Source organism: Merops nubicus, unplaced genomic scaffold, assembly GCF_000691845.1.
Source record: "Merops nubicus isolate BGI_N331 unplaced genomic scaffold, ASM69184v1 scaffold8568, whole genome shotgun sequence".
NCBI lineage: Eukaryota > Metazoa > Chordata > Aves > Coraciiformes > Meropidae > Merops > Merops nubicus.
The window spans coordinates 21,275-37,495 of NW_008627689.1; the positions used below are offsets into that span (position 1 = coordinate 21,275).

General features: G+C 39.7%; 1 protein-coding gene across 1 annotated transcript in view; it reads right to left on the reverse strand.

The window, feature by feature from the left end:
* The window catches only part of SYK (spleen tyrosine kinase), a 35,251-nt gene that overhangs the window by 16,999 nt on the left and 2,031 nt on the right, over positions 1–16,221 (reverse strand). Inside the window, 4 exon segments of the mRNA XM_008946413.1 lie at positions 623–672; positions 1,660–1,741; positions 3,147–3,285; positions 14,231–14,391. Of these exon segments, the coding sequence (XP_008944661.1) occupies positions 623–672; positions 1,660–1,741; positions 3,147–3,285; positions 14,231–14,391 (432 nt within the window).

The window sequence follows — 16,221 nt, forward strand, 5'->3', positions numbered from 1 at the left end:
AAGTCCCTATTTTAGACGAGATAAACTATACCTGAATGAGATGGTGTTATGTATTACACCTTGGATGGCTCCTCTAATCAATGGACTCTAAGAAATCAGGCAATTATATTCACAGATGGGCTTGCTCACTCTTCACGGAGTTGATGAAAGAACTGCCCCTAATTTCACTGCACACAGAATCAAGCAGTTGTGCAAAGTCTGATGTTAACTGCACACACCAATACGAAAATAAATTGAACCTTCATTTCTGTTTCAGTCAGCAGATTCTTAAAATGGACAACGTTAAGAAATCAGTATGTCTCCTCTTAGTGTTGATACAGTCACTATAGAACATGATCAACAATGAGGCATTTTTCACATGAAAAACATTGACTTTCACACATATTATATATATAAAAGAAGTTCACAAAAATAAATTATTAATAGCTCATGCAAAACACTGATGAAAGCAAAACCCACGCTAGGAAATGTTAAGCTTGTTCTTTTCAACTTACTGCTTATATACCCAGAAAAACAAATTCACTGCTCTAAGCAGGGGTCCAAGCATTAGGACTCCTAGAGCAGCATGTGACTGTAAGCCTTCTCAAATGAATACTACTGTTAAACCACCATCTACTCTTACCTTAGAAGGTGTTCCAGGAAGAGGAGGACGAGTGTTAAAAACAACATGATCTGTGAAATAATCAAATGTATAAGGATACTGAGAAAGGTGAGAAATGTACTGTAAGAACATAATTTTTTATACAGGGGACCAATCTGATAGTTTTTAAATCACATTACAGTGTTTCTCCTGGCCCATCTTCTTTTGGTTTTGTCTCCAATGTGCAGCAGACTCTGGTGCTTGCCATCAGAGAGACAAAAGTATGAACACTGCCTAAATGATTCAAAAGAGCAGAAAAATACGAGCCTATTCTCTCACCACTGCACTGGTATCCAGTTAGAATGACAGAAAAAGGCCTTAGAGAACATCACTTCTGGAATAGTATGAGTTAGACAAGGATCAGGCAGAAGCACCTTTTCTCCTCTAGCACTCAGGGCAAGAAGGAGAACAAGGTCTCACTGATATTTAACATGACACCAAAAAAACAAACACGCCAAAGAGCACACTGGACTTCGGGACATTTCATCCCTTCCCCTCCCTTCCTCCAAGTTATCAAGGAATGCCTCTCTGACCCCATTTTCAGCATCAGGTGCAGCCAATCCCTTGTGCTGTCCAGCTCTCCCAATATCAGAAGTAACTTCTCATCAACCAGCTGCTCACCTCTTTGGTGCCCTTCTCACTGCACCCCATCTGAATGCCTACAGCAGTGCTGCTGAGATGCTGGCCTCAGGACTGTGACAGGAGTGCTGGAATGATGAATGTTACTGGGTGTGGGCCAAGTAACACACATTGCCACTTCAAAGCATATTTTGGATCTGACAGTAATTTAGAGCCGGCAATAATTGGAGTTGGTACCTTCCTGAAAGCTATGGGATCTGCCTCCATCCTGCATGATTTGGCAGATCTTAAATAATTTGAAAGGAAATGTAAGGGTTTTTAACCCAACTTTAATCTGCTGTAATCTGCATCCACCTATATGGCAAGTGGAAAAAATGCACACATCTTTATCATCATTAGCATGGCTTTACATACATGTCAAAATAAAAGGAATAACTCACCGTTTTCTGAGCCCAGTCGTGGACAAGGAACGGTAAGAACCCTTAGTAATCCATCTGGTTTGTATGAATAATGCTCAACTAACTACCAGAATGAAAAGGATTAAAGAAAAAAAAAAAAGGAGACAAAAAGATATGAAAAGGTAAGGGATGAATAATTACATATGTTTTCTCTTTAAATTGTGCACATATGTACAATAACTGGTATAAATTACAGCAAGTGAACTAGGCACACAGCAGATCTTTACTGCATGTGTTCTTACCTCATCTTCACTTGTTGTTAGCAGGTGTGCATGTTTCTAAAGTAATCTTTTGGATAGATCTAGAACCTAATCCAGGAACTGGATTTGTAAACATTTCACACCTGGTCCTGCTACTAACCAGCTTTGTAACTGAGCAAATAAATTCTTTTTATACTTCCAAGTTCCCATCCTCTTTTTTCTTTTTTTCTCTCAATTTTTTTGTCCAACTGCAGTGCAGGAATTGTTCTGATAGACAGTACTCAAAAGTCACAATGGGGTGTAAGCAGTTAATACATACATAGCATCAATAGTTCTGGCCATTTGTGTTCCTGTATTGTCCTTTCCACACCATTTTATTACACACTTGTTACTGCTGTTTTAGCATTGGTTCATTTGGGTAGAAAGGAGGGGGTCTGTCACCAAAACTACTGCAGACATACTCTAAAGTCTTCTAAAATAGTATAGCTAATTTTAAATTTGCCGTGGCACCAAAAAAGAAATACCCAGACAATTTACAGGAAAGGCTAAAAAGTAACATAGGTAAGCAAGGACTCATATTTTAGATTTGTGACTGGGTCTAATTGTTTTATTAAAATTTTAAGTAAGAGGACATAGATTTCTGCAGGGGTTTTAATTCCCTTAGGATTTTCAATTTACGCAGTCATTTCTCCAGTATTCAGTTTTATTGTTTACTGTGGCATAATGAACTCTGCATTCCTTAATTGCTTAATCTTTAACAAGACTCAGACTTTTTTTGGTGTTAACCCTCAGCAAACTATGCTTTTTCAGCCTTGAAGGTAGAGAATTACAACGTTAAAAAATGCAGTATGTGTACAGCATCAAAAAACATCCCCTTTGTGCTTCCTATAATTCTGTTTATTGCTGTCATAAAGGACCTTAGAAAAAGACTGTACCCATCATAGCTATTATTAAATATGGTCACTTGCAAAATGGTCTTCCTTTCTAGAGAATGTTCAGCTAACTGAATATTAATTATAGCAATCTTGAATTTTGCCAAGCTCCAACATCACATTTTAAAATTATTTAACTCTCTACACTTTCATAGCTTTCTACATACATTTTCTTCATGTATGGAAACCACATAAAGTTGGAAATACATGACAATCTGTGAAAACATGTTGCTGTTTAGCTAAAGACTATTGTCGCACGGCAAAGTACAACAAGCTGCCTTAGTCACTTATATGGAAATATGATGACAGATACCCAAGTGATTCAAATTTAACAGACCTGCCAGAGGGTGTCAAATCTTTTTCCATCTGGGATGGAGAGCTTTCCTGTCTTATCTCTGTCAATACGGTAATGCAGTACTTTTCCATCATTCAGCAGACATAGGGCATAGGAACCATTGCTGTCCCTTTCTCGGATACTGTAGGAGTAAGAGAGATTTTCATGGTTATACTTTACCAGGAATAAGCATCTAGGTTGCAATTCTTTTTTAAAACACCATTTCATTTGAGCTTTTGAATTAAAACCAAAGCAAAATCAGCACTGCAACTTCTGAAGACATTTTGTTAAGCCTGCCTTTTTTTCTTTTCCTTTTATTTCTTTTTATTTGTCTTCAAAAGGCAATAGATGACAGCAAAAATCCACGATGTGGAGCTCTTTGTTAGGCAGCTACAATGCACAAAGCACTGAGCAAGGAAGTATTAGAAGGCTTGTGCATTTGCAGGCCCACAAAACCCATGGAAATCTGAGGGCAGAATCCAGCGTATACAAGCAGCTACACTTCAGTATCCTCTACAGCTGACCTAAAATTAAAAACAACATAATCATTTTCATTAAAGCAACATATAAGTGCAGTCATTAAAGTGAGATTTCTTTCTTACATATTTTACTTTGAAATAAAGAGATGACAGTAAGGGCAGAATACACAATACTAAAAGAATATAATGTGAAATACAAATAAAGGGAAAATCTTTGTGCACCGGAACAGCTTGTTATTTGGCTGGGAATTTGAAGTAAATCATACATTTCTGTAATCATCAATTCTTATAATTTCTGTAAAGACAGTAAAGCTTTGTTGCAAATTTCACATAAAATTCACAGAATGTAACCTACACCACTGTCTAAAATTCATAGGTAGCCAGGTTGATGTCCCTCTTCTGGGAGATCTAGAAGTGACATCTGAGATTCCTGTAAAGTATTGCTGAGTTGTTTTACATGTACTGGAGGCTAGCTCACACTTAGATCAGAATCTTCTAGTGTGTAGACCCAGAGTACATAGGAATTCACTACTAGCTCAATCACAGTTGGCATAGCATTTTTTGTTTAAAATGAAGGCTTTTATTTTGAGTTGCCTGTATTCACTTGTTTCTGATGGTAAGACAGGAATAGAGCTAGATCAACATTTTCTGGAGTAATGTTGTTGGTTTTTTTTACTTAATTACCAAAAGTAAGAAAGCTTCAGATTCAGCAACACTGAATCATTTCCTGTTGCAGTATGCATAGAAATCTGCTTACCCTCCCTTGAATTTTTCAAGAGCCCTGCGAAGAAATATAGCGGGATACACTCACTAACATGTTGGGAAGCTTCATTGGTGCAACACCAGTACTTGCTATCACATCTCAGAAGACTGCAGAGACAAGCATTAAATTCTGCTCTTCAGCTGACTCACTCATTGCTGAACTAAAACTGTGGGTATTTTCCAGAACTATTCATGCAACTATTTTTTCAAGCAGAGTGACTATTGTTGCCTGAGATGTGAACAGGACACTGCTAAAGGAAAAGGGAAGTAAAGTCCATTTTTTTTTTCTGAAACCAAATGAACTTGCCTAGTGTCTCTAAAGCAACTTGAAACATACTGTGTTTTTTCAGGATATGCAGGTATTTTCTTAGCATGCTGATTTCTTGTTCTGATTGACCAGTGGAGAACAACAGGTTCTGCTAAAATGAAGAATGACTGTTCCTTTGTCTTCCTCTGTCTTGCTTTTGCCAAATAAGGATTCAAAAAATCCTTTCAGAATAGAGGGCATTGTTTCTAAGCCACATATTAATGGCATTTCATTGCATTCAGACTTCTGTTCAGAAAACAGCACAAGTAAGATTATAAAAATGCAGTGGATTGCTTCCCAGGAACAAATGTCCTTCACATTTCATGTGAAGAAATGGTAGCTCCAATACAATAGGCTCTACTGAAATTGATTCTCGTTTGCAAGAGTTGTTACTATCACAAGAGGCACTGTAAACCTTTCTTGAAGTGAGAGGCAGCAAAGGGAGAACAGAGTCCTGACTTCTAAGGACCATGGCACAGATCCAAGCAGCCCTATCAGTATACAGTGCAGGATTTAGGCAGAGTTCAGGTTCATAAGGTTGTAGTTGCATTTCTGAGCTCTTCATTCCACCAACACAACAGCTACATAGTTATGAAGACATCTGAAGTTCACAGGCATGGCAACTTCTGTCTCTATGACTACACATACAAAAAAATCTCCATTCTAACACTTATGATTGATCAGGGTCCATAAGGAGCCTTGTTCTGTTTGGGTTACGGTCCTGGTGTTTAAACTATAGATGGTGAACTCCAGGACAACCTGGATCCCTACAAAACATAGCAGCTAGAGGTACTGCCATCTTGCAAAATGTGTCTGAAGAGCAAAACTATCAAGGGCATTGAAGCAACAGCCAAATCACAGAATCATAGAGTGGTCTGGGTTGGAGGGAACCTTAAAGATCATCTAGTTCAAATCCCTGTGCCATAGGCACTCTCCCACACCTCCCACTAGAACAGGTTGCTCAAAGCCCCATCCAGGGTGGTCTTGAACATATGATGATGGAGCATCTACAACTTCACTGGGCAACCTATGCCAGTGTCTGACCACTCTTATAAAGAAGAACTTTCTCCTTTCCTTACATGTTATCTAAATCTATCTTCTTTCAGTTTAAAGCCGTTACCCCTCAACCTATGATAACAAGTCCTTCTAAAAAGTCTCTCTCAAGCTTTCTTGTAGGCCTCCTTCAGATACTGGAAGGATGCAGTAACGTCTTCCAAGAGCCTCCCAAGGCAATCCAAGCCTGTTTTCATAGGAGAGGTGTTCCAGCCCTCTGATCATCTTTGTGTCTCTCCTCTGGACCTGCTTCACCAGGTCCATGTCCTTCTTGTGTTGGGGGCTCCAGAGCTGGATAAAATATTCCAGGAGCGGTCACATAACAGCAGAGTGGAGGGGGAGAATCACTTCCCTCAACCTGCTGGCCACGGTTCTTTTGATGCAGTGTCAAACACTTTGCACAAGTCCAGGTAGATGACATCTGTAAAAGGCCATCAGATTTGTCAGGCACAATTTTCTCTTGGTGAAGCCATGTTGGTTGCCATCAGTCTCCTTGTCTTCCATGGGCCTTAGCAGAGCCTTCATGAGGATCTGCTCCAGGTTCTTGCTGGGCTCAGAAGTGAGATTGACTGGCCTGCAGTCACATGGGTCTTCCTTTTTTCCCCTCCTTGAAAATGAGGGTCATGTTTCCCTCTTCCCGTCAGTAAAAATTTCACCAGACTGCCATGACTTTTAAAATATGACGGAAAGTGGCTTAGCAACTTCATCTCTGAGTTCCCTCAGGACCCATGGATGGGTCTCCTTGGATCCCATGGATTTGTACACATTCAGCTTCTTTAGTTGGTCCTGAGCCTGATATTCACTTACAGCGGATGCATCTTCCTTCTCCTAGTCCCTTCCTTTGCCTTCTGCAACCTGGGCAGCGATGATCTAAGTCTTAGTTTTGGCAACCAGACCCCCTAGTGGTCCAAAATGCGTTCTCACAGAACTTACCATTATAGCCCAGACCAAAATCTTTTACTACCTCAGGTGACAAAGATTGTCACAGGCCACGTTTCACAACTTCATTTCAGTTTTGTAGACTGTGATAATGGCTTTCTAGGTTGGGCTATACCTCCAGAACTGGAGTTTCGTACACAGTATCCACTACCTTACAGTTACTATAACAAATGGACTCAAAGAAAAAGACTGCTCAAACAGAAAGGTTATAAACTGAAATCTCTTAAATGGAAATCAAGGTTTTCACACCTTCTTGACAGTACTGCCTCTACTACTCAGGGTTATCATATTTGATTAGTGGGTTCTCTTCATATATGGAGCTTGCCTTCTATGAAAAGTAACCATTTTGAGAATATTGAGAAAAAAAAAAAATCCAAAATTCCAAATGCACTGTTTTAATGTGCTCTGAGACTACACACAATATTTACTGTTCTTCAATACAAACTGATAACAAAAATGTCTTCCTTTTAAAAAGCTATATATATATATCTATATATATATCTATTTTTAAAGCATTTTGGTAAGGAAGGAAGCCAGCAGTGAAATATCACCTGGTCTTCCATTTCCCGCCATTGCAGAAAATTACAGATCTACAGAAGAAAGATCTGAATAAATACCTGTAAACAAATAATACTGTCCCTTCATTCACTGATATTAATCATAAATATGAAGAACTTCACGGAGAGCAAACTTAATTCTTCGATGTATTAGAGAAGCACCAGGGTATTTAGATTTTCTAAGACATACATTTTAAAACACCAATTTTGGAAGGAACTGAGAAACTCAAATTGTTATCTGATGCAATGCAAAGAAGCTTTAGTTACTGACTTTAGTTTTCATGCAATCTATGTTCGAGTATTTTGTGTGTGTGTGAATGCAACCCAAACAATAACTCTTTGGAGTATCACTGCAGTACGTGTAAATAGGTATCCATTCTCTTCTTTGGTAAAGTCTCTGGTTTTGCTTGGAAGCAAAAAGAACAATGTCCCATTTTTTTCTGCTTCCATGTGGAAAGCCAAATGATCCCTTTCTGTCTAAAGGAATAAATCCATGAGGGTAAAGGACCATAAACTGCTATCACAACATGCCTCACTGATTGTGCAGAAAAAGAGAAGTCACAGCATTCTACAGTGGACAATAATAAAAGAAATAAAGTAGGAAAATGCTTGCTTTAGGATTGGTGTAAAATTATTCTCATCCTTGAATCCAAGGGTGTGATAAAGTTTATTTTCAGCCTTGCTTTGTCTTCTCAGCAGAAACAGCTTCCTTGATGCTAGTGAGACTGACACTCCCCATAGCTGATCAAGCTCCCGTCATTCCCTTGCTTGTCTGCCCTTATGAGCATCTTTCTCATAATGTTATTAACGGCATGGCTATTCATTATCATTTCAAATATCTGCAGCACACTGCACATGTTCCAACTGTGAGGGCAATAAGAAATGAACCTGGAGCCACCTCTAAAAGGATTATACAAAGTTAAAAATGGATTTACTGCAGTCTTCATTTACACCATTTCTTCTTCCCTGTTTAGTAACAGATTCAAAGCTGCTTCAGAAATGTCAGCACACTACAGAATTTAGGCGCTAGTTCAGCCACACACTATTGCTATCCACAATGGAACCCAAAACCACATCTTCTGATGAAGCTGTTGGGGTGTGCTGCAGCATCAGGTGGACTGCATCACTGATTTATTTTGCTAGCGTTGCCCTTCCAGCAAAATACACTATGCTCCACCACAAACTGCACCTGCAACAGGGAAGCTTCTCAGTACAGCTATCTTGGCCAGAAATCACATCTTTTCATCAGTCTTGTGACCTACTCTGCAGCTGAAGCAACCAGTGTAGAGGTAGCCTCAAGAAGCTACTGCCCTACTGCAGTGGTCTGCAAGACGTACCTATGTGCCTTACTTAAGATCAGTAAACAGCTCTCCCAAAGAGCAGCTGGCATCATCCCGGATGCTGTGGAGGGGAATAGAGCACCTCCAGAAACATGGTTCACTGTCTGTGTTTTATCATTTATCTTTGAAAATTTTTATGGTCATATAAGCCTACCAACTGCTTGGTATTCTGAAGAGAAGCTTCCTAATTAACTAATATCCCTGAATTAAGGTCATCTTTAGTAGGATTGTTTTCACTTTCTCTGATGTCAACAATGTCCAGCTCCATTTATGGATACAAGTGTAATAATAATAAATAATATTTATTGAACACTCTACAAGGTCAGATAAATCACCTAGTCAGTATTCACTCCAGTAGTGGTAAACCCGTAGAGCAAGACAATAAGACTAATGTAAATATAGACTGCTACCTGTATCAGAAACACAAATTTTTGGTCTGGCAAAAGACAAAAAACTTTTATGGACAACTGTAGTTCAAAACTTGTTAGTTTGAAATGGTGTTATTAGTGTTAACTATTGTGACATATGAGACAGGTTAGTCTCTAGATGTCATGAGATGACATGAGTAGTGCTGTGAATCATTCTAACAGTATAAACTATTTTTGTTCTCCTTAGTAGATCACATTACATATTGAAGACATTCTTAGAATCATAGGATCATTTAGGTTGGAAGGGACCTCCAAGATCATCAAGTCCAACCCTTGAGCTATTAGGGCTCTAAAGTCCTCTGCTAAAACAGATCAGAATCTGTCAGGGTTGGAAGGGACCACAAGGATCACCCAGTTCCAACCCCTCTGCCATGAGCAGGGATACCTCCCACTAGATCAGGCTGCCCAGAGCCTCATCCAGCCTGGCCTTAAAGACCCCCAGGGATGGGGCCTCAACCACCTCCCTGGGCAACCCCTTCCAGGGTCTCACCACTCTCATGGGGAAGAACTTCTTCCTCACATCCAGCCTGAATCTGCCCACTTCCAGCTTTGCCCCATTCCCTTTAGTTCTGTTGTTAGGATACTAAAATTATTTTTACTTTCCTTTTACACAACTGTTCAGATTTTGTGTGAATTACATATGGCTATGAACCCATTTAAAAAGTTTGTAGAGACTAAGCTGCCAATTATGCAATGCCTTCACTAACAATTTCTTAACGTTGAATTAAGTTTAACACTATCTCTGAATACTGTTTATCTCCCTTCAGCTTTAGAATTTCTGGTTCTTGACACATATGCCAAGACCATATGTTCATATAACTAAAGTGGTCACTAGCAATGACCAACCAAGATGTACCAAGAGTTACCACACATCTACCAGAGCTGTTTCCTATGTGAAACAGCAGTGAAAACTATTATTTCTCATACTGCTGGCATGTCACTGTTAGCAAATTTTCAAATTATTTTTCAGCTGGTCCACACATGCATGCACTCACATAGATAACAGTGACAACATTATTATAATATTAATACCAGTATTGATAATATTAATAATAGGTCTAGAACAGCAATCTTTCATAAGTGTTCTTTCTGGAAGAGATGTGCATTACTTTCTATTTCACATAATTTCATTACATTGTTTGTATATTTGACTTTCAAAACAAACACTGTAGCACCCACACACAGACTTATTTCACTGTTTTTTCAGTAATTACAACAACTTCTAAAAGACCTTTGAAAATTCCTTAATAAAATACCCACAGTTAGCTTAAAGCTTTTAACTCATCCAGCAGCTTGGATGTGTTGCAGTGTTAGATATATGATGCTACTCATGACACTCTGAACTGCTATGAGGAAGCTTTTTAACTTTTTCAATGTATTTATTATATAAATAAATTTCCACATTTGATAGTCTTGTAGTGATGCAAAGCAGTGCCAAAGAAATCCAAGCGTTAGATGTGTTCTCACAGCGACTGCTGCCCTGGATTTTGTTTCAAGGAAGGTAGGTCAAACAGTTAGCAGATTTCTCATGTAATAAAGTTCTAGAGAGACTTGTAAAAGAACATACAGAAATGCCCAAGCATTCTAAAATTTATTTATTTTTTTGCCATAATAAACAAGACTATTCTTGTCATTTCCTAGCATCTGCTTGTTGAATAACCTTGGAGTACTTCATCTCATTGAAAATCTATCTTCCCTCTATGTTCCCAGGCTTCAGTTCCTATCTCAGCATGAGAACTTCTTAGACACTGAATGTTTCTAAATTTTACCTTTCAGTTAGCTACCAGGCTTGAGTGTTTCAATCAGTGTGAGAAGAATAGTCCCTGGGCAGCTACATTCAGAAGCACAAATTCAAAGTCTTCAGTCCACAGATGCACAGAATATTTTGATGTGCTGCCGGGTGAGGAAGTATGCCTTTGCCTGAAGTGAAAAAAAAAAAAATGCACCTCTCTAGCACTCAACGATTTTACTGCTGCTGTTTCAGTTTGCTAAGAAATGAGTGGTTTATTTCTCAACACCTGCTGAGTAAGCCCGTGTTAAGCAAACCACGCAGAAAACTGCAAACCTCTCTGAATTAGACAGTTCTGTTGTCAGCTATGAGCCTGTAAGTCTACTAATTCAAGAGCTCAAGGTATCTGGAAGGAAAAATAACCAATTTCTGATAAAAATGAACACCGCACTATTTCTCTTACTGCTGTGGCTGCTGAATTAAGGGGCAGATGAAGATCTCTTCCTGTTTCTTCCCTAGGAGCTTAACTGTAAACAGCTAAGTGGTTACTGAGCTCTGAAGACGAATTAATGCATCAGAAAGCACCTTAATGAAGTAAACAGTGTTATCCTTAAGAAGACATGAAAGCTCAACATACTATCAGCTATATTTTTATATTATTGAAGTTCCAGTGACACTTCTCATGGTTTAAACAGTCTTAAAGTTACCATTTCCCCTGCTATGGTTGTATCTACCTGATGTGAAAGCAGCTGACTGAGTTCCAGCAGAACTATGTAAGATATGCACCCATTGACATAACCAGTCCAATGGTAAAAAATCTGACTGCTCCCTGCACAGTTCATCAAGCATGTCACTGTAAAGAGCACCACAAATGCCTCCTAGGCCAACTCTAGGGGAAACAGGAAAAAGCTCGGGAATTATTTATATTTAAAGCTGTAGGAATGCTTACAGAAGACGAAAAAGAGACCATGGTCTGTAACAGAGAATGAAAATGTCAAGCTTGCTAAAAAAAAACCCACACTCCCTCACTCCAACGCTAAGGGATTCATTTCTCCAAAGAAAAATTAGCTTCCATTTTTTTTCCCCTAAAGAGAAGGACTTTGACCACATAGAAGCCAATGTATGCAAGAGCTAAACTGGAAAAACTGCAAGCTTTAATGCATGATCAGCATCATGACTCAGGTGATATAGTATTGATTTGGCAAGAAGAAGTTAACAGAAAAACTAATATTTTAGAAAAAAAAAAGTCATTAAAAGAAAGGTTTGCTGCTTTGTTTCAGATTACATCTCCACCTGCCCCAGTGTCTAAAAGTATGAAAAGAAATTAGCAAATTTACAGAGTAATAAAAAGGAAAGGTAGTGTGATAATGCTGTCCTGGTAATATACAACAACTATGTTCACAAAATTTATGAAACTTTTCCTGTGCTATAGAAAGAAGCATTCAGAAAAGATGAGCTTGTGATAAAGGGAATCTTTGGCTCCACAAACTTCTGTAACAAGCTTTTTTTCTGACAAATGGCAACAAAAGCAACAAGGTAAATGACCCTCTAGATGTGATCCCAAGAAACCGGAATATGAGGCTGAAAATGTGAAGACATGTGGCAATTTATGTGGGAGTGACTGTGAAACAGGGAAAAAAAAGGACTAAGGGAAGGAAGAAGATTTCAAGAAATTAGACATCAATAGACTCAAAGTATTTTAGCGAAGACCTTATAGGAATTAGCTGGAAATATTTAAAGCACTTAATGGTTCCTGACAATTTAGATTGAAACATGGAAAATGTATGAAGGTTGTATCTACATTAGCAATCAGTGTGGTACAATTATGGCAAATCAGTAAAGTGAGACAGTACTGCAGAAGCATACCAATCCTGCACTCAATCCTGGGGTTTTACTTCAGACTTGCTTTAAAAAAGTCAAAAAATGGATGAGTACTGATGGAGACGACCTAGATAGGCAACGAAATTCCTCTCAGGAATTACACATCTCTAAGTGATCCTTCTTTGACCATGACATTTAAGCTTCATTTTTATCATTCTATAAATAATGATAAAGCCAAAAAAAGGCTCAGCAAAACCATTGCTTTTTTTCAAATGAGGATTTTTGAAAAGAAACACCTTTTTGTTAGAAGTTTTTGACTGGCTCTAATCCTCGTAAGACAGTGGCTGTTACTCACTATCCTAAATGACATATTCGCACTCAAAAAACCAAAAGATCATGAGGTCAAGTACACACAGACAGCATCAGACACAAAACAGTATTACCAAAGTAAAAGAAATTCCTTCCGCTGCTTAGCTACAAAACAAAGCACCACCACTGCCCCTACAAAAACTGACAGTTACAGATCCCAAAAGTTATTAACACAGGTGGTTTACCTGTATTTTCACCACTTTGGTAAGTCAGTGTAATGGCTGCAGATGGCCCAGCTTTGGCAGTGGGGCTGCAGGGGATCTGTGAAGAAGAAGTCAGGACACCCCTGGACACCAATGTACAGGCCACTGCCAAGCCCCTCAGCCACACGTGTGGTGCCTCTGCCTCCATGAAAAAATCCTTTAGAAAATGAAGAAAAATGCAAGGAGCAGCTGTGAAAAAAGAAACAAACACAAACCAGAAGCAGCAGCGCAAACACCAAGGGCAGAGGAGGTGGGGAGAAAGTGCTCCAGGCACCAGAGCAGAGTCCATCACAATGCATACGGGACCCCAGTGCAGTAGGTGCCCACACCGCAGCCCTCCAAGTAGCTGTGTATTTCATGAAGGATATTCCCTGTGAAAAGCCCATGTTGTAGCAGAGAACAGTGTGAAGAGGAGGGAGTGGCAGAAAGAAGCTGTTGCAGACTCACTGCAGTCCCTGTCCCTCACCCATGCTACCCCTTGCAGCTTGGTGGGTAGACGAGATTAGTATTAAGAAGTGAAGTTGAACCTGTGAAAATCAACAGTGTGGGTGTATGAGGTGAAGGCGTTTTTTTTATGGATTTGTCTTTACTTCTTACTGTCCAACTCAACTTCAAATGACAACAAATTAAATTACTTTTACCCAAGTGGAGCCTGTTTTGCCCACGATAGTTCATGTACGTGATCTCCGTGTCATCATCTTGTCCCACAAACTTTTCCATTCTGTTTCCTCTCTCCATTCTGTTAAGGTGGAGGGGTGTGACAGTGATTTTGTGGGCCAAGGTTAACCTACCACAGTCACTTAGTACTGCTTATCAGTTCTAAAAAAATAATCTTTTTTGGTATTGAGTTTCTCTAATGATCACTTTAGAATTAAACCTAGCATTTGATCAAAATAGTTTCCCATCTTTCGTTACAGTGGAAACCTAATCTTGGAGGCACTTACTACATGAATTATTATGTCATGCATATCATGCTGGATTGGGCTCTCTCAGTATGAAAGAGCAACCTATTAGGGCATACTCTCATTTCAGATTCGTTCAAGGGAATCATGTAGTAACACTGGTGGCAAAGAGCAATACCACAGAAAATAAGCACTCACAGAAATTTTCCATTGTTTCTTGACCCAATGAGGATACGGTGTTCTGACTCCTCCCGAGAGATCCTCCCATGAAACCATGGCATCTTCTCATGGGCGGTAGTGGCAATCAGCTTTTCCAGCTGAGGCTTTTGACTAATGATAGCTTGTTCAAGAGCATGCCCCTAGAGAGTGGTAAAAACACAGCAGGACAGTCAAACTGTCTTCTGCAATAAAAACATGACAGGTAGACTCCCAGTATTGGATTGCTTTTGGGACATCCAAAATCAGCACATTTTTGTTGTACATCAAGAAAAGATCTGGTTGTTTTAAAGGTATTAAAACAGGAAATAGCATATGGTAATCTAACCATCACTAAGGTAGGATTCTTCCTTTACCTCTGAAAATCAGAAGAAAAAACTAACCAGTAATTTAAGCCTTTAGTGTATCAGAATTTCAACTGAAAATTGCATCATATTTATATGCTAACGATACACAGTTAAATATACTTACTGTCACTCTTAGATGTCATAACATATCTCCATACTACATATCCTATGGCAGTTTACTGAAATAAATGGAACACACTTTGCATTGTTGCACCATGTCTGTGTTGAAGACATTGATGCCAATTTGCAAATAGTAGATAGGATAGTCTTAATTTTAGAGTGAACTACGTTAATATTTTAAGTATAACCTATACAGTTCTAAACCCATCTACAACCTATTACTTCTATCTTATGCCTAGAATCTGAGGGTAAAGCCCTTCAGTTTCATCAGCTTTCAACTTGTGTTCCCCAACGTCCTTCTAAATTTGGCCCAGACTCATCAGAAAAAAAACTTTAAGCCTCAGTACTTTGGCCTTTTCAAGCAATTGCTAGGGGAAGCCCCATGGGACAGGGAACTGGAAGGTAAAGGGGCCCAAGAGAGTTGGTTAGTATTCAAGGACCCTTTCTTCCAGGCTCAGTATCAGTGCATCCTGTCAGGCAGGAAATCAAGAAAGGGTTCCAGGAGGCCTGCATGGTTAACCAGCAATCTGCTGGGCAGACTTAGGTGGAAGGGAAGGGTATATAAATTGTGGAAGGGAGGGCTGACCACTTGGGTGGAGTATAGGGCTGGTGTCAGAGAATGTAGGGAGGCAACTAGAAAAGCTAAGGCCTCCTTGGAATTAAAACTTGTGAGGGAGGTCAAGGACAACAGAAAGGGCTTCTTCAAATACATTGCTGACAAAACTAATACTAGAGGCAATGTAGGCCCTCCGGTGAATGAGATGGGTGCCCTGGAGACAAGGGACAAACAGAAGGAAGAGTTACTGCATGCCTTCTTTGCCTCTGACTACACTGTTGGAGAATGTCCTCAGGAGCCTCAGTCCCCTGAGGCCTCAGAGGAGGTCAAGCTAAAGGAGGAGTTTGCCCTGGTTGAGGAGGACTGGGTTAGGGATCAGTCTGAATGCTTGAACTTCCATAAATCCATGGGCCCTGATGGGATGCACCCACGAATGCTTAGGGAGCTGGCAGAAGTCATTGCTAGGCCACTCTCCATCATCTTTAGTAAGTTGTGGAGAACAGGAGAGGTACTTGAGGACTGGAGAAAAGCAAATAAAGGAAGATCCGGGTAACTACAGACGGTCAGCCTCACCTCCATCCCTGGAAAGGTGATGGAACAACTTATCCTTAGTGTTGCCTCTAGGCATATCAAGGATAAGAAGGTCATTAGGTACAGTCAGCATGGCTTTACCAAGGGTCACGTTTGACCAACCTGATAGCCTTTTTTGAAGACATTACCAGTTGGATGGATGGCGGCCATGCAGTGGATGTGGTCTATCTGGATTTCAGCAAGGTATTTGACACCATCTCCCACAGCATCCTCACAGGTAAACTGAGGAAGTGTGGTCTGGATGACCAAGTAGTGAGGTGGGTTGCTAACTGGTTGAAGGGAAGAAGTCAGAGAGTTGTAGTCAATGGGGCAGAGTCTAGTTGGAGGCCTGTGTCTAGGGGAGGCCCTCAAGGGTCCGT